The sequence below is a fragment of the Vanessa atalanta genome, chromosome W (assembly GCF_905147765.1).
Source record: "Vanessa atalanta chromosome W, ilVanAtal1.2, whole genome shotgun sequence".
In the NCBI taxonomy this organism is placed as follows: Eukaryota; Metazoa; Arthropoda; class Insecta; order Lepidoptera; family Nymphalidae; genus Vanessa; species Vanessa atalanta.
The window spans coordinates 5,401,040-5,419,872 of NC_061901.1; the positions used below are offsets into that span (position 1 = coordinate 5,401,040).

Below are 18,833 nucleotides of genomic sequence, written 5' to 3' on the forward strand. Positions count from 1 at the left end.
CAAAATGTATATACATACACATTCATCCACAAAGACATTCACAAATTAAAATAAAAAATAATTCAAATTAAAGTATTATATTCACCCGATTTAAATATCGGATTAACGGCGGAACAGATGATCGCATTCAGTACAATGGATTTAATATCTTATCTCTTGTGACGTTAATTTGGGTTCGATCCCTCGACGGTCGCGCCCATAGATAATATACTATATTAGAAATAGATGCGCCACTGTGGGTTTCAGTTTAGAAAACTACTATGTACCGTGTGCGCTAGATGTCGCTGCATTTACTAGCTAGGACGTGGTACCACTAGATGGCGCTTAATGTTATTAGAATTGAATAGGGAAAATGCAAATTTCAATTTTATTATTAACTTTAACCTTTGATTGATTAAAGTCAATAATAAAATTAAAAGAAGAATAAATAATGTACATAGGTTCAAATATCCAACTTATGGTGTTTTTGCCTCTATTTACATTATTTACTTAGCATACTTAAAAAATAAGTAAAATTAAAAGCAGAACATATATTCAAATATTTATTTTTTTCTTATTGTGAGTATTTTTTTATATTTAATCGCTTGGACTTTAACATTATCCTCATTAGTTTTATTTGTAAACTTTGCCGTAAGCAGCCTGTTAACATTGGTGCACCAACTATGCATTATTAAATATATGATATAATTTAATAAAACTCCTTTAAGGTTTTTATGACTTTCGCAAGAAATAAACGAAAAATCACAATATAAATCAGCTTTTTGAATAATTTTTTCTTTTATATTTTTTGTTTGTGGTTCTTCACCTAAATGTGTTTGTATGACTGCACAAACATCATCTAAAAATGAACACAACACCTCCGAGGGATACTTACAGGATTTTTTTGTGTAATCTCTAAATAAAATATAGTTATCATTAGCAGGAGGTGTTGTGCTTAACAACTGCATTTTACATGTGTTACAATTTTTACATACATTTTTAATACATTTATGTACTAAATACCCAGCAACATAGCGTTTAGCTTCTATGCTGATTATGTAGCTGGGTTTTAAATTGACATTTTCTTGCAACAAATTAAGTAAAGAATCCACATTTATTTTTTCATTTAATGTGTCTCTTACTGTTAATTGCGAATTAATAAGGCAACTTAAAGGTTTTAAAATTTTGTTATTGTCACGTTCACAGTTTGCACCAATGGAATGTGGCGAAGTTAAATTATTTACAAGTAAAGTTTTGTATGCTCCAACAAATTGATAGCATGTTGGAGATACATTACGGATCCCATTACTTCGAATATTACAAAAAAAATTCTCTAAGGGATCCTGATTTATGTTTCTTGTTAACAAACTGCTTACGCCATGATATTTATTTAACTCAAAAAATAACTCCCTTGTGGCATGAATGTTACGTATCCAGTTTTTAATGGATGGTACCTCAACAAATTTTTTTACACCATTTTTATTTACTTCAAATTTCATTGAGTTTAATACAGGTAATGTTTCATCCCACAGTTTGAAATGTGGAGAGTTCATTTTCAATGCAGTCCTATATAATTTAGCATCTTCCTGATAACTATGACCATTGAAGGAGTTTATCTACAAGAAGCAGCAGGTCAGCTGTGGCGACAAACTCTTTTGGCAAAATATTATGATCTGGAAATATAAAAAACAAAAATAATTTAAATAAAATTATATTTAGACATAGGCCCTATCATTAGATAGATAAATAAACTTCTTTATTTCACACAAGCAAAAGACAAGAGAAAACATAAGTATGCAAAGGCAGTCTTATCACTAATAGTGATCTCTTATAGACAACCTCAGGAGTAAAAAGCTGTTATATTCGTAATATGTTAAGTGCGTAGAAAGTTTATGCCAACATAATAATAAGTAAAACTCACTACTGCTATGAAAAAAATATATACTAACTTGCTAAGAACCGCATAGCTGCTGATACTCGCTGGCTGAACACTTGGGCCGCATATTTCACTTTCATTTTTGGTAATTTATCTTTATATATATGTGTTTCTGTTAATTTATTTAATAAGCGTATATTTTATTTATTTTAATGCTTTATTGTACATTACAAAAGTATTAACAAAAGGCGGGCTTAATGCTTCTGCATTCTCTACCAGCCAACCTTAGGATGTACAAGAAAGAATGATATAGGTGTACAAAAAAAAACATAAGATAGTCTTAAAAATTGAACGATAATATAATACAGTATAATGTCATATAATATAATATAATATAATATAATATAATATAATATAATATAATATAATATAATATAATATAATATAATATAATATAATATAATATAATATAATATAATATAATATAATATAATATAATATAATATAATATAATATAATATAATATAATATAATATAATATAATATAATATAATATAATATAATATAATATAATATAATATAATATAATATAATATAATATAATATAATATAATATAATATAATATAATATAATATAATATAATATAATATAATATAATATAATATAATATTATATTATATTATATTATATTATATGAGTACATATAATGAAGATTCCAAAAATCAACCATTATTGCTTTGATTTAGATAGTATTTTTTCAGAGCAATTTTAAAAGTGTTTCGCGAAGGAGATTTCCTAATTTTTTCTGGTAAGCTGTTCCATAAACGAATAGCAGTCACAGTAAACGACTTCAGCCGCGTACTCACCTAGCGCACGGGCTCGCGCGGCAGCCTCGGTGTCCGGATCGCGAGCGATGGCTCCCGAGGCAGCCTCAGTAGTTCTGTTCAATTTACATGAGGCTGCCTCGCGAGGCAGGCTGAGCCATCATAAGTCCGCGAGTATTCGATATGGACAGTCGTGTATTTTCAGCTGCAGCTATTTTCCTAGCTGCTTATTGTTTAAAGAAACGAAAACAGTCACGTATCAAGAAAAAACCTAGACGCTTCTGGATTAAAAAAATGTATGAGCGTCGCCACCAATATGGAAATAGATTACTTGGAGATTTAATGTATGATCAGACTGTACATAATTTTACACGAATGTCCGTACAAGAGTTCGAAAATTTGTGCTCATTGTTGTCTAATAAAATAAAAAAGTGCGATACAAAGTATAGAGAGGCAATCACTGTGAATGAACGAGTTTTATTAACTTTAAGATTTTTAGCAACCGGAGATTCTTACAGCAGCTTGCAATATTTATTTCGAGTATCGAAGCAGAGTATCTCAAGAATAGTTCCAGATGTTTGTGACGCTATTATTGAAGCCTTAAGTGATTATGTAAAGGTAAATAAAAATATTTTTTTAAATTTAAAAATCAATTGTTTATTTTAATTACAATTCAGTGATAGTTTCGAATCCATCATTAGCATTAGGTGATGGTGTAATAGCATGAGAAAACGTAGCGGTATGTGATGCTGATGATGAAGTGCCAGATGAGTCCATTGTAGAGGAATTACTGTACTGCTGTGTATAGTATCCTGTATTAATTTGTTGTTGTGTGTATTTCCCTATATCTGCTTCAAAAATTATATTATTGATAGAGTTCTTAACACACGCTAATGTGTGCGGATCATATTTTCTTAGCTCATTGGCTATGTGTCTTCCAAATGAAAAATATGGATCGGTAATGTCGGTCGAAGACTTTTGCAAGCATTCAAGGGCTTCTGCAAGCATGATATCTGCCGAATTTTCCTGTGGCTGCGTTTTCTTGGGATTTTGTCGTTTTTTTTTACGAGCAGGTTCTGATGGTGAAGGCATGCTAGTTTCCGAGGCTAGGTCTTTTTGTTGTTGTGGTGGCGCTTCCTCGATGCTAGCCTCCGGCAATTGCGACTGGATCGGAGCATTTTCAGTCTTTGTATGTCTCTCTGCGTCAGAAGTTTGTGAAGATTCCGGTATCGCCTCCTGAAAACATTATTCTAAATAATAGATCAATTTGTGGTGCAGTGTGAATGTAGCGAAATCTTTAATATTTTTCTAGCAGGATTCTCCATTGCTTGAACGTCTTCGGACTAAAAATATTTGGCCCCTAATATATCACTAAAAGGCCAAATACGGAGTGGTGTATAGTACCTAATACAACCACTCATTGGGGCCCAAGACTTTTAGTCTGAATACTTTCAAACAGCGGAGGGTCCTGTCATGCTGAGTATTCTATATATTTTTTTTTTTTACAGATTCCATCTACAGAAGAAGAGTGGCTTGATATATCAAAAGAATTTGAAAATAAATAGAATTATGCCCACGCTATTGGAGCGATGGATGGAAAACATGTTATGTTGCAGGCACCGAGTAACAGTGGGACTGATTATGATAATTACAAACAATTTCCAAGCATCGTGCTTTTTGGATTAGTTGATGCTAGCTACAATTTTTTGTATGTAAATGTTGGTAGCAAAGGGCGAATCTCTGATGGTGGTGTTTTTAAAAACACTACGTTGTATAAAAAGCTAGAAAAGAAAGAATTGAACGTGCCTAAAGAGAAGATATTGGAAATACCATATGTAACAAAAGTTCCTTATTTTATTTTATCCGATAAAGCCTTTGCACTCAACGAATATACCATGAAACCTTTTGAGGGTAACCCAGAAAATGGTTCTAAAGAAAGAATATTTAATTATCGTCTTAGCCGAGCTCGACGTGTCGTTGAGAATGCATTTGGTATATTAAGTGCCATATTTCGCGTTTTTAGAAAACCTATCTTACTAGAGCCAAATAAAGCATCAATGGTCGTCTTAGCAGCTATATATTTGTACAACTACATCCGGAAAAATACTTCAACTAATCATATTGCACCGGAGTTGTTTGACAGAGAACTTGATGGTGTACTGTTTCCTGGTCAATGGAGAAATGAAATAAATGAAGAAACATTCGCACCAATTGCAGCGATTCCAAGGCGTAGTTCTAATAACGCAAAAGAAATACGGTTGCACTTGGCAGAACATTTTATAACTAATGGTTCTATACCATTGCAACACTGACAGCGGTTGCAAGTAGTTCAACTTAATTACGAATACTTTTTAAAAAGTTTTACATTTGCCTAAAGTTTACTAGTTATAGTATTAAAGTCTATAATTTTACAAAATTGTTCTGTGGAAGTGTTATTTTGAGTTTTAAGTGTATTAAAATACCAATAAAACAACTTCAAGAATTAGTCAGCAAAATCAGCTGCTTTATATACCCACATATGTACATATAATACGTACGGTGAAGAAATAAAACTACGGACAATTTATTATAATATATTTCTTTAAATCGTTGCTGCTCAACCAGCATAACATTTCTAAAAGTGGACGACATATTTTTGAGAAATTATCTCATACTTAAAAGTGTAAAATATACCTCGCTAAGAATCACATATAAATTTGTTCTTAATATTATAACTATTAATAACACAAAACTAAGGTACCACTGACTTTATATTATTTTATTGTTATACGGTAATTCACACTCAATTTATTATCGAAAATGGCAAATAAATGCAGCAGTTGCGGAAAGTTTTTAGCTGCTGCCGATAGTGTGAGATGTGTACGTTGTACCTGCCAATTCCATCGAGCCTGTGTCGTCAATTCGAGTCCCGATGCCAGAATACCAAAATGGATATGCAAGGGATGCAAGCCGAAGCCTTGTTCTCCAGCATTAACTACTGACTTGGCTTCCTCGCAAGCGGCGAATGACACCGAATACTCGTCGTCATTGCTAGCTGTCGAGGATACAGATGTTGTCAGTTCACTCTTAGAACAAATTAAACTCCTCCGGGTCGAACTAGTAGATGTGACGCGGGAAGTATCCTCGTTTCGTCAGGAGCTTGCATCGTTGAAAGGTGCGTTGTCCGAGGTAGGCAAGCGAGTCGACAATGTAGAAGCGCGACTGTCTCAACTTGAGAATAAAACAGCGTCCGCGCCTGAGAGTCACTTGCTAGAAGATATTGCCAGCTTGAAAGCGGAACTCAATGAGCGCGAGCAGTCATGTCTATTGAATGACATTGAGATCTCGGGCATTGCAGAACGAAATGGGGAGAATTTGCAACACGTAGTAGGCCTCATTGCGTGTAAGATTGGCGTTACTTTGGAGGAGCGCGACATTGTTTTGGTTGAACGTGCAGGCCCGCGACCAGCTTACAAAGACAGCAGCGAACGATTACGACCACGCACTATAGTAGTGCGACTAGCGCGCCGCACGATTCGCGATCAACTACTGCGCGCGGCGCGCGTGCGTCGCGGGGCCGATACATCGGGCTTAGATGTAGATATAGATAACGAACCTAAACGGTTTTACATTAACGAGCGCCTCACTAGAACAAATCGTGCCCTTTTTTATAATGCACGAGAGGAGGGCCGCCGCAATGGATGGCGTTATATATGGACTCGAGAGGGCCGAATCTATGCACGACGGAATAAAGAAACTGCAGCTCAGAGGATACGATCACAGTATGATATACCGAAGGTTTTTGTAAAAGCACAGGTTTGAGCTCAGAATCTCAGTTTACGAGTAAGGACATTATTTTTAAATTACTTATCGTTTATTTTATAATAATAGCACCTGAAAAGGTGTATTTCTTAATTTTTCTGATCGTTTTGTTGTATATTTATGTTAATTGTTTTCATATTAATTATAAGGATTCTAGTAAAAATATTTGCAGCAGTGTAATACATAGCGACCAGATAGTATATATAATAGGTTCATATAAATATAATATACAATTAACTGTTTTGTACACTAGGGGTAAATCGCCATCAAATCGATTATTATTATTGAATGTTATTTACATTATCTCGATACTTCATCTCCATTTTATTAGCATATTTATCATAAAATGATAAGGCCACTAAATTTAAAAATTGGTTTTCTAAACCCGGGTTCCCTTGGAACTAATCACGAAGAGCTAATAGTCGCTGTAGATAGGCATAATGTGGACATTCTAGGCCTTAATGAGACTTGGCTGAGAGCCGGGGAAGAGGGACGTGCGCCCAGTATACCAGGATACAGCTTTCGTCATATACCGCGGCCACCAGAGTTGCGTATACGTGGTGGCGGGGTAGGTTTCTACGTCAGGAAAGGTCTAAATGTTCGTACCCTCAGCCACCCTCCCTCTCCGTCGGTTGAGCAGATGTGGATATGCTATAAAAGCAAAGGTAAGAATATTGTAATAGGAACCGCATATAGGCCACCTTGGTTAAACGTACAAACTTTTTTTGATGCGTTGTACGAATCATTATCCGCTTTTTCATGGCGTGACCAATTTATCATTGTTGGAGATTTTAATATAAATTTTTTAGATAAGAATAATACAAACCATAAATCACTTACTGAATTTTTAAACTATTCAAATTTAACGCAATACGTTAGTGAGCCTACGCATTTCACAAATCATAACGAAACTCTCCTAGATTTGTTCTGTACCGATGCAAGTGTTTGTCAGATCTGGGTTGATTATATCTGCACTCTAAGCAGTCACTCATTCATATCTTGTGAGGTTACTGTTAGTAAAGATAAATTTACGCCAAAAAAAATTTTCTTCAGGGACATAAAATCTATTAATCCAAATGAATTAGATACATGTCTTGCACTTATCAACTGGGACTGCATTGCTGAACTTCAAAGTGTAGATGACATGGTGGGCGAATTTAATATAGAGATTCGACGGATTTATGATACTCTTGCACCTTTGAAATGTCTGCACGTTAAGCATCGTCATTATCCCTGGATTACATCTACTATCAAGCTTATGATGAGACTACGGGATAATGCACACCTAAGAGCTCGTAAAACGAAAGTAGATTCCCACATTAATCATTATAAAGACTTAAAAAGCTTTGTACGCTTATCAATCAAAAATGAGAAAAAAGCTTATTTTGAAACTTATGTTAATAAAAATCTTAATAACGCAAAGATTCTATGGAAACACATCAAATTTAATGTTAATATTCATAGAAAAAGTGACTGTATACTACCGGAACATTTGCGTGATCCAAATAAACTGAATACCTTTTTTCTTACAGTTCCTGGTAGCCACAATGCAAGTCAATTAGAAATTGAATACTATCAACAAAATAAATTTAGTGATGCAAATTTAAGCTTAAAGGTAGTATCAGAGTCTGAGATCTTTAAACATATTAAAACTTTGACTACAAATGCCATTGGTGCAGATGGCATCTCTCTCGATATGATATTGCCCACTCTTCAATATACCTTAAAGTTGATAACAAAAATAGTCAACACCTCTATTATGACAGGTATATACCCAAATCTCTGGCGTAGGGCTATTGTCAGACCTATACCTAAGGTCGATGCTCCTTTACAGTTTAAGGATTTGCGTCCTATAAGCATTCTCCCGTGTCTGTCTAAGATTCTTGAAAAAGTAGTATGTAATCAACTCAGGGGCTATTTAGAATTTAACAATATTTTGCCAGACAAACAATCTGGGTTCAGAAAAAGAAGGGGAACTACGACTGCATTAGCAAACGTTGTAGATGATATCCTATCTGCTCGAGACAGGGGGGAGGGTACTATCCTGGTGCTTCTGGACTACTCTCGTGCGTTTGACACTATAAATATTCCTCTGTTAATTTCCAAGCTGTCATATTATGGTTTCGACGACAAAGCAGTACAATGGTTTCAAAGTTACATGACTGACCGCAGCCAATCTGTTGAGATAACGCTAGAGAATGGCAATGTTGCTAAATCGGATGTACGTCAGGTTACAAGAGGAGTTCCGCAAGGCTCAATCTTGGGACCGATTTTGTACACGATCTATATAGCAGATATTATTAAGCAAATAAAATACTGCAACTACCATTTGTATGCTGATGATCTGCAGTTATATATCTCTTTTAGACCATGCAACACACAAACGGCCCTACAACAACTTAATCATGACTTGGACCAATTAGCACGCTGGTCACACTCAAACACGCTATCAATTAATTCTAATAAAACCAAGTATATGATTTTTGGTACAGAGCGTCAAACTCAAATAATAAGCAGCTATAATCCTGTTATGGAAATAAACGGTGAACGCATCCTCAGAGTGTCCGAAGCGCGAAACCTAGGTGTTCTATTTGATGAGGACCTTCGATTTGAAAAACATGTAAACAATATTGCAAAAAATTGCTTTTATAGATTAAAAATACTTTATAACATCAGGGATTCTATTAGTACTAAAGTTCGTATAAGATTATGTGAGGCACTAGTTTTGTCAAAATTTAATTATGCTGATGCTGTTATTGGGCCACGTTTACTCTCCCGTACTAAAAAAATCATCCAACGAGTGCAGAACGCCTGCGCTCGTTACTGTTTCAATATTCCGCCGCGTACACATGTCACACCATATTTAAACACTGCTAATATCTTAAAAATGAATTACCGTACGCAAGCACATTTCGCTACATTACTTTTTGGTGTTATAAAATATCAGATTCCACCTTACCTCTATCATAAGCTACAGTGGTTAAAAAATAACAATAGTGAGCATGTTACAAGAGCGTCATTGTTTAAGCTGAAAATGCCAATCCATAAAACAGCGGCATTCCGAGGAAGTTTCAGGTACTGCGCCACCAGGTGCTGGAATGACCTGCCTCCTCCTATTCGTGACCTGAAATCGTTAGGAAATTTCCGATATAAGTATAGATTATATTTATTAGATAAACAAAAAAATTCTTAAGCTAGACATTTAATTTTATTCATTTAATTCAATCGCTGTTATTATTATTTTTTTTTATTTATTTATTTTATCTATTTATATTTGTATTTATACACATGGGTATGTAAATTTATATACAAAATCAATTTATATGTCGTTGACAAAATTTAAATATAAATTATGTTAATATTCAAGTATACGTATATTGCAAAATTAAATTAATTATAATTTTACGACACGAACCCGTTTGGTTTGCGGTCCGATTGCTATAGGCAAGAATCACGTTATCGCCTGGTGATCCCATGACCTTGGCTTCCACGCTCAGCTGCATTGTTTTTTATGAGATGTCATCTTAACCGCTCCTATCTCATAACTCCTTAGTTCTTCAATCCATATCTTTAAGGGGCAACGCAAATAGAAGACGGCGAGACGAAGGTACGGTACAGACACGGCGCAGATACGGTGCAGGCGCGATATCTGCGCAAACAGACGCGGGGACGATACGGCAAGTTAAGTCATTATAGAGCGTGATATTGACGGGATAAGACATGTATTCCTCTTCAGACGAAGATGAAGATGCACTGGCTTTGCTACAGATTATTAATTTACAGCAAAGACCAAGAAGGTATTGGATACATCCAGTGTGGAGAAATGCAGAAGAGCACAGGTACTATAAAATAATGGAAACATTATATGAATATCCTGATCGTTTTCGCACAGTTTATAAAATGTCACTGGAATGTTACCATATCGTATTGTCAAAAGTAAGAGAAGGACTTCGGAAGCAAGTAACAAATTGGAGAAAACCAATCAGCCCTGAAGAAAGACTACTGATAACTTTAAGGTAAGTGAAACTATTTTTTACAGATCAAACTTTTATTGACAAATCAAAAGATAATATTCATTGAAAATGTTTTTGGTTTAGCATCTTTGCTACAATTAGTATTTATAAATTGCTCTCAGTGTTACAGCTAATTTGAGTATCTGTCAAGCTGTCATCATGTGCTGTCCTTATCTCACAATACAGAATCAGCGCATGCGGACAGGGACAGCACATGACTACTCAAGCTAGCTGTCGCACTAAGAACCATTTATAAATAAGGTATATTCCCGCTACAGCGGGAATATACCTATATAAATACAGGCCTAGTTCAAGGCATTGGATAGTTCTCATTAAAATCACTTATTTCGTCTTCATGAGATTGGATAGATGTCTCTGGATTCGGGTGAGGTGTAGCTGGAGTTATTGGTGAAAATATTGGCAAATATAATGTAGTTGGAGTTGCCGGAATTGCTAAGGATTGTGCTCTTTCATAAGCTCCCGGTGTCCGCGTTTGCTGATATTCTGAAATGCTGAGTTGATAAGCTTTCTCATCATAAGTTCGGTGTCTTGAAGGCCCAGCTATTTGTTCAATTACAGCCACTGCCGCCGGTGGTGCTGGATTTATATACTCTCCGGATATCAAAGTCAGCTGAGTTTCCGGATTTTTGTTAGCTGCTGCAGTATGTTTAGCTGTCTGCTGAGTCGAGGTAAACGAAGGTGCTGGATTTGTATTAGCTCTGGATGTAAGAGTCTGCTGGGTTGCACCTTCATTAGGATCATAATCTGTCTCTCGAGAAGGTGTTCGTGGATAATACGGCTGTGTCCTAGGATAACTAGGTACTGGGTCATTTAAAATTTGCTCTGATAAATTGAGAACGCCCATTTTAAATCTTCGTTTTTGGGCTGGTGTCATTGTTTTCATATCTGGAAGCATGCTTTGAAAAAAAGCTAGATCGCTGTCTATTTCAGGCTCAGCTCTATGTATGGTCTTCATTTGTAATGCTCTTTGACTGAAATATTCATGTGCTGATTTATTGACATCTTTTAAAGAGATTGCCCTAGATTTATTTAATGGTGGTAGCAGTGGCGGTGTTGGCGTGGATTGATTGGAGATGGAATCCGAATTTGTGTTTTCACAAGGTAGTTGACCAGTACACAGTGTCTCATCGACTTCTTCACTATCATTACCGTCTGTGCTATCATATTTGCTTAGATTACTTTTGGTTGGTCGGGACTTCAAGTAATTGTCTAAAAAATGTAGATGTGGTGAAAGGTAGTACTCTTTAATCGTCTTTGCACCTGATCCAGATGGCAAATCTAGCCTTTTCTTGTTTTTGCTGTAACTACATCGAATATTCTTCCACCGTTCTTTACATTCTTGGGCTGAAAAATATTTAAGGAGATTAGTTACAATGTGTGTTTAGATTGAGGTGCCACTTTTCGCATCTTAAAGTGGCTAATGGAGTTATTTAGTAGTAGTTTACAAAATTTTGTAGAACGGATATTGGATTTTGTATTAGAATACTTCAAAAGTTAAATGAATATAAAGGTGGCACCTCAATCTAACTGTTTGGATTGAGGTACCACTCAGAACTGGGAATATTATGGATGAGTTTTCATCAAAATTTTGTAGTACTCCAGAATTCTGGAGTACTACAAAATAATACAAAATTTTGATAAAATTTCATCCATAATTTTCCCAGTTCTGAGTGGCACCTCAATCCAAACAGTTAGATTGAGGTGCCACCTTTATATTCATTTAACTTTTGAAGTATTCTACTACAAAATCCAATATCCGTTCTACAAAATTTTCTAAACTACTACTAAAAAACTCCATTAGCCACTTTACGATGCGAAAAGTGGCACCTCAATCTAAACACACATATGTTACATACTTATTGCTATTTTATTTTTGTTACAGATACTACTCAGATGGCTGTTCGTTTACATCACTTTCTGGATATGTATTGAGAGGAGGCAGTACCGTCCGGCAAATTGTGCATGAAACCTCTAGCGTTTTGTGGGAATGCCTACAGCCGGAATATATGCCTGTACCTACACGACAAAAATGGGTAGAAGTTGCTGAACGGTTTTACACTCTCTGGAATTTACCGAATTGTGTTGGGAGTTTAGATGGAAAGCATATTAGAATTACAGCGCCCATCAACTCGGGTTCGACTTTCATAAATTATAAGGGATATTTCTCTATTGTATTGTTAGCAGTTGTAGATGCAGATGGTTTCTTTTTAACTATAGATGTTGGTGAATACGGCCGAAATAGTGATGGGCGAGTATTACAAGTTAGCTCTTTTGGACAAGCTATGGATCTAGGCGATCTCGATTTACCGAACCCTACACCTTTGCCTGGAGAAACACAGAATGTGCCCTTTTATTTTGTGGCAGATGAAGCTTTTCCACTAAAAAGAAATATTATGAGACCATATGGTCGAAATCAATTGACTAATGAGAGAAGAGCTTATAATAACAGGTTGTCAAGGGCACGTAAGTCAGTAGAATGTGCCTATGGTATGTTAGCGTCAAAGTTTGGTGGACTTTACACGCCTATTTGCTGCAAACCAGAATATGTTGATAATATTATAAAAGCAATGTGTGTGTTGCATAACGTAATTCGCACATGTGATGGTAAAAAATCAAATCCACGGTTTAGAAATAATTTGATAGGAGCAAACATTAACATGCGATTAATGGGAGAAAATCCCTACCATATCAGGGAATATCTTACAACATATCTAACACAACGATCTCCGATTCCGTTTCAGACTAGACATAATGTTTAAAATTTAAATAAAATACATACCTGTTGCACCGACTTTTATTGCTATTTCTTGCCATATTTTGTCTTGCACATTTCTGTTACTGTACCCTGTCTTAGTGTAGTCATAGATATTCGGGTATTGCTCAATTAACTCGCAAAACTCAATATTAAACTCAATATCGTCACGCATCCTGTATACGAAGCGACGTGCGTCTTGCGTTATCTTTTGTTCGTGACTGAAGGCGGCAAGCGGACGGCGTAGGCACGCCGCTCCTCGCCCCCCGCCACGTCGCCAGCAGATGTAATAACGGTAAGGCGCAAGCGGCGTCTCGCATTATATACAGTATGAACAAAGATACGTAGCGATATATTTTAAACTGTTCAAATTTTCGTCCATATGGATATTTAAAGGCTGATTTACATTGATACAGTAGCTAATCCATGATTTTAATGAAAATCCGATGTAATTTAACTTATTATGATTTGATTTATGTATTTCGATGTTATTCGTATTTTAAAGTAGTTAAATAGCAAACATAGCGGTTACATATTGCAAACATAAGTACAGTCGACAGCACATCAAGCTATACAGTTTGACCTTGAGCACGCCTTTATTGCACTTGTAATAGTGGCGGCTTTCGTAGCGCAATGTTTTACACTTGATGTGCTGTCGACTGTACATAGGAATTATAATGATACAAAAGGAGGGAATTAGTATTCGAAAAAAAACCGAAAGGATGTGTATTAAATGTTATTTCCACTAAATAGCATCTTGTATAATAATACTCTGTGCCGTACCGTCCCCGCGTCTGTTTGCGCAGATATCGCGCCTGCACCGTACCTGCGCCGTGTCTGTACCGTACCTTCGTCTCGCCGTCTTCTATTTGCGTTGCACCTAAGATAACGCGAATTAAATTAAGATATTGGGTTTTTATGTTAGCGTGTAATTAAATATATATGCGAATAAAACTGAATTTTACTATAATCACATATATTTTATATATATTTCGTGTCATAAAAATACTTCTTACCTTATATTGTCTTTTCCAAATACTTAAAAATGTAGTACTATAATTTATTGTCAAATCGCAGTATGTATTTTTCTGTGTTCGTCTGGATATTTTTAATTAAGCGAACAACATGCTTACGGTTGAGCGTCAGACGCTGCGGGCTGCGCGGGCCGACTGGGCGCGTGAGCATTAAAAACACTTAAAATATTATGTACAATTTTACGTATAATTAAGAAAGAGGTTGCGCCCTGCTCCCGCGCGATCCGGCACACTCTGTGTGCGACAGATATACTCGTACCTAGGTAATAATTATGTTTATGCTGCCTTTATTATTATGTTAATTTTATATATATATATATTTTCCTCTTTAATTATTTATTGCATCGATTTAATATCGCTCTTTTATTGTTACCGCTGTCAGTTCCGCAATAGCATTAGGAGACCACTGAAAATCAGTGTAGAAGCAACAATGTTTCTATTTTTCACTGAGTGGATGTCCTTTTGGCTAAATTACACTGCTGCACACTATTTATTGTTTTATATTATTTTAATTATTAATTTTTTACTCTTAAAACTTGTTCTGTTGTAGTTGTATTATTAGTTATTATTACTTTTTTTTTTTTTTTTTGTTTGATGTATTTTAGGATAAGTGATATTTTGTTATGTTTCGTTGTTTATGTTGTGTGAAAGTAGTGTAATTTGCTCAATAAATGTTTATTATTATATTTCAAAATCAAAATATTTCAAAATATTATTATTTCAAAATCATTATGCATAGATAAAAATTCTTACATTCGGCATCGTTTCCTGAGTGTCACCAGTTTCATTTTTATCTTTTAGAAAATCGAAATAAGGATATCCAAACCACTTTGAATTATAAACATCTGCAGCGCCTAAAAAAGAACGAAAATAAATTTTAATTTTCCATAATTTAAAAGTTGTCTAATTTCAACGAAATTCAGCCACATGTGTATTCCGCCAACCCGCATTGGAGCAGCGTGGTGGAATATGCTCCAAACCTTCTCCTCAAAGGGAGAGGAGGCCTTTATCCCAGCAGTGGGACATTTACGGGCTGCTTATGTTATGTTATAATTTAAAATAATTTAAAAACGTATTTTTGTATCTTCAATTTAGTTAGTAGTAGTAATAAGTAATTATTTTATCAAATAATTTGTAAATAAGTTCATATTTTTAAGTTTTTAAGTATAAAAATGCATACCTGAACCTGTTATGCGGCTTTTTTTCTCCCTGCTTTTCTCTCGACGGTAAGAACCACACAAGGACTCCATTTTTTTTTTCAGTTCCTTGACAGGCATATTAATTTGAGTAGATATTTGCCGCCAACTGTCTTCCCGCTGATTTTTATTTAAATATTTTGGATCTTTGGGGTCCCAAAGCGCTTTGTACGTGCTGTACAGTTAAATTAAACGAATGGACTCCTCCTGACTGCCCATGATATCAATATTATAGATAGAGACAAACACGGCAAGAGACACAACTCGAAGTAGCTTCGCGCGCGAGCCAAAACACAACCGTTCCCACCTAACGCACAGCGCTCACTGAGGCACCTTTGAGCGCGTCAAGTTTACCGACAACATCTGGCTCGGGGCCGAGCCGCGCTCAGCCGAGCAAACGCGCGCCCGAGGCGGCCCGAGGCACGTCCACATCAGCCGCGGCATTTGGCTCGCGAGGCTGCCGCGCGAGCCCGTGCGCTAGGTGGGTAAGGGGCTTTCGATATAAAGCCTGAATGGTGCGGTGGAAATGACAACAACAGGTTTTCCGTGGAGCGAAGCGATCTGTCATGTGCGTCAGCCCTTAGCACGAATTTGGATACCAAATACTGGATTATATTGGATCTTTGGGGTCCCAAAGCGCTTTGTACGTGCTGTACAGTTAAATTAAACGAATGGACTCCTCCTGACTGCCCATGATATCAATATTATAGATAGAGACAAACACGGCAAGAGACACAACTTGAAGTAGCTTCGCGCGCGAGCCAAAACACAACCGTTCCCACCTAACGCACAGCGCTCACTGAGGCACCTTTGAGCGCGTCAAGTTTACCGACAACATCTGGCTCGGGGCCGAGCCGCGCTCAGCCGAGCAAACGCGCGCCCGAGGCGGCCCGAGGCACGTCCACATCAGCCGCGGCATTTGGCTCGCGAGGCTGCCGCGCGAGCCCGTGCGCTAGGTGGGTAAGGGGCTTTCGATATAAAGCCTGAATGGTGCGGTGGAAATGACAACAACAGGTTTTCCGTGGAGCGAAGCGATCTGTCATGTGCGTCAGCCCTTAGCACGAATTTGGATACCAAATACTGGGGATAATTGCAGTATTAAGGAGTTGGTAACATATGTTTTAAACGCATGTATGATGCGTTTAAAACATATGTTACCAACTAAAACGAAAATACAACTTGTCAATACACTGTTACTACCAATAATTGACTATGGTGACATATGTTATCTGGATGCAAATGAAGATCTAGTAAATAAACTCGAGCGACTCCTTAAAACTGCCATTCGATTCGTATTTAATTTGCGGAAGTATGATCACGTTTCTTCCTACCGCTCGCAATTAAATTGGCTCTCGATACGTGATCGTAGGTCATGCAGAATTCTTTGCACGCTATACTCAATTCTGAATGACCCAAATTATCCCCAGTATTTGGTATCCAAATTCGTGCTAAGGGCTGACGTCCAAAGTCACTCCAAGATCTTTAACGGAATCGGAAAACGGAATTAGACAATTATTGTAAAATAGCTTATAATTCGAAGTGTCAATTTTTGCGTGCTGTTTACGACTACCAATGATTATAGCCTGACACTTTGCCGGATTCACCGAGATACCATAGCGAGCAGACCACAGAGATATCTGTGATAGGTCCGTATTAAGCGCAGCAATAGCATCAGACAAACAATCAGTAGTAGCGTGTCGATAAAGCTGCAAGTCATCAGCATAAAGATGGTAGCTTGACGAGATACAGGAAGTAACGGAGTTTATAAACAAAGAGAAAAGCAGAGGAGAAAGTATACCGCCTTGAGGAACGCCTGCATTCAAGCAGCACCAGTCAGAATAATCCTGACCTATGTGGATTGCCTGCTGGCGCCCTCGAAGATAAGATGAGAACCAATGCATAGCGGAGTCTGAAACATTTACCTGAGCCAGAAAAGCAAGAAGCAAGTCATGGTCCACAGCATTAAAAGCATTACTAAAATCAATGAGGACAAGAACTGTGACGCGGTTATTTTCCATTGCTTCTCTTATATCCTCAGTTACTTTTAGCAAAGCCGTAGTAGTACTGTGCCCTGCTCTAAAGCCCGATTGTAACGGATTCAATAAGTTGTAAGATGAGAGGAACTGTGATAATTGCTGGTAAACAATGGACTCCAGTACTTTGGACAGGAAAGGTAAGATTGAAATTGGACGATAATGCTTAGGCAGAGAGGGATTTGATATTTTAGGAAGTGGGAGAACAAATGCCTTACGCCACAAGTCCGGAAAGGTGTTTGGTGATAGAGAAAAATTAATAATATGGGAAATTATATAAAGGAGAGAGTCTAATAGATGGGATATCATGGTACAACTTATGTCATCGCAACCTATGGCCTTAGAGGAGAACGACAGTATACATTTTTTAATATCAGCTCCGCTAACAGAAGAAAAATTAAAAGGATAAGGATGTTTTGGCAAACTATTTATTTCACACAAAGTCGAAAATTTAGTTTGAACGTCAAGTACTTCTGATGAAGCAAAGTACATGTTTAAATTTTTCAAATTAATATTACAACTGGTATCGGTATGAGAGGGTTTGCCGATTCCAATAGCCGGATCCACACCGGACGATTCAAAGCGCTCCGATCGCGCGCGGCATGGAGCGCGATCCACGGAGCGTGAAGTGTAGACGTGAAGTGTAGAGTGCATGGATCGCGCGTGGCGGAGAGCGCGCGCTTCGCGCCGCGTGCGATCCATTTGTTGTCGGTTTTGTGGCCAGCCTCATAAGTGCCTCAGTTGTCTTGCGCGCGCGGTGTGGACGGTTGTATGTGATTTGCGCGATCCGCCGTTATGGATAATTCGCAATGTATCCGTTTAATTTCCCTATACAGGGAGAATAAATGTTTATGGGATCCTAATGATACCAATTACACAAATAGAGGTGTAAGAGAAGATGCCTGGCGAAAAATTAGTCGGCAAATGAACAATATTCCAACAACAGAACTAAAGAAAAAAATGAAGTCTTTGTCGGGTGGCTACAGAAGAGAACGATTCAGAGAAAAACAGAGTCGTATTACCGGATCAGGTAAGAAATTATAGTTCGTTTTGTTCGAGTCTTTGTTCAGTCAATAGGTACCCTTACGAGGTGAGCTCCTTTACATACTTTACATACTTTGGTGAGCTCAGTATATAACCTGCCATTCTTAGTGAAGCTTTAATTTTAATTTATTAGTAATAATAATAAAATGTATTGTTTAAAACTCCACAACATAGTAACGTAACTTAGTTTGTGATACAAAGATATAATTAAATGTTGATTTGGGTAGGGGAGTGATTTCACGGACATTGATATTTACCG

General features: G+C 36.7%; 1 protein-coding gene across 1 annotated transcript; it reads left to right on the plus strand.

The window, feature by feature from the left end:
- The first annotated feature begins 10,066 nt into the window (after positions 1–10,066).
- Positions 10,067–13,299, plus strand: LOC125075684 (protein ANTAGONIST OF LIKE HETEROCHROMATIN PROTEIN 1-like). Its single transcript, XM_047687393.1, has 2 exons — positions 10,067–10,497; positions 12,398–13,299. The coding sequence occupies exons 1-2, from the start codon at positions 10,202–10,204 to the stop codon at positions 13,272–13,274; spliced, it is 1,173 nt and encodes a 390-aa protein (XP_047543349.1). The 5' UTR covers positions 10,067–10,201; the 3' UTR covers positions 13,275–13,299.
- Positions 13,300–18,833: the final 5,534 nt, after the last annotated feature.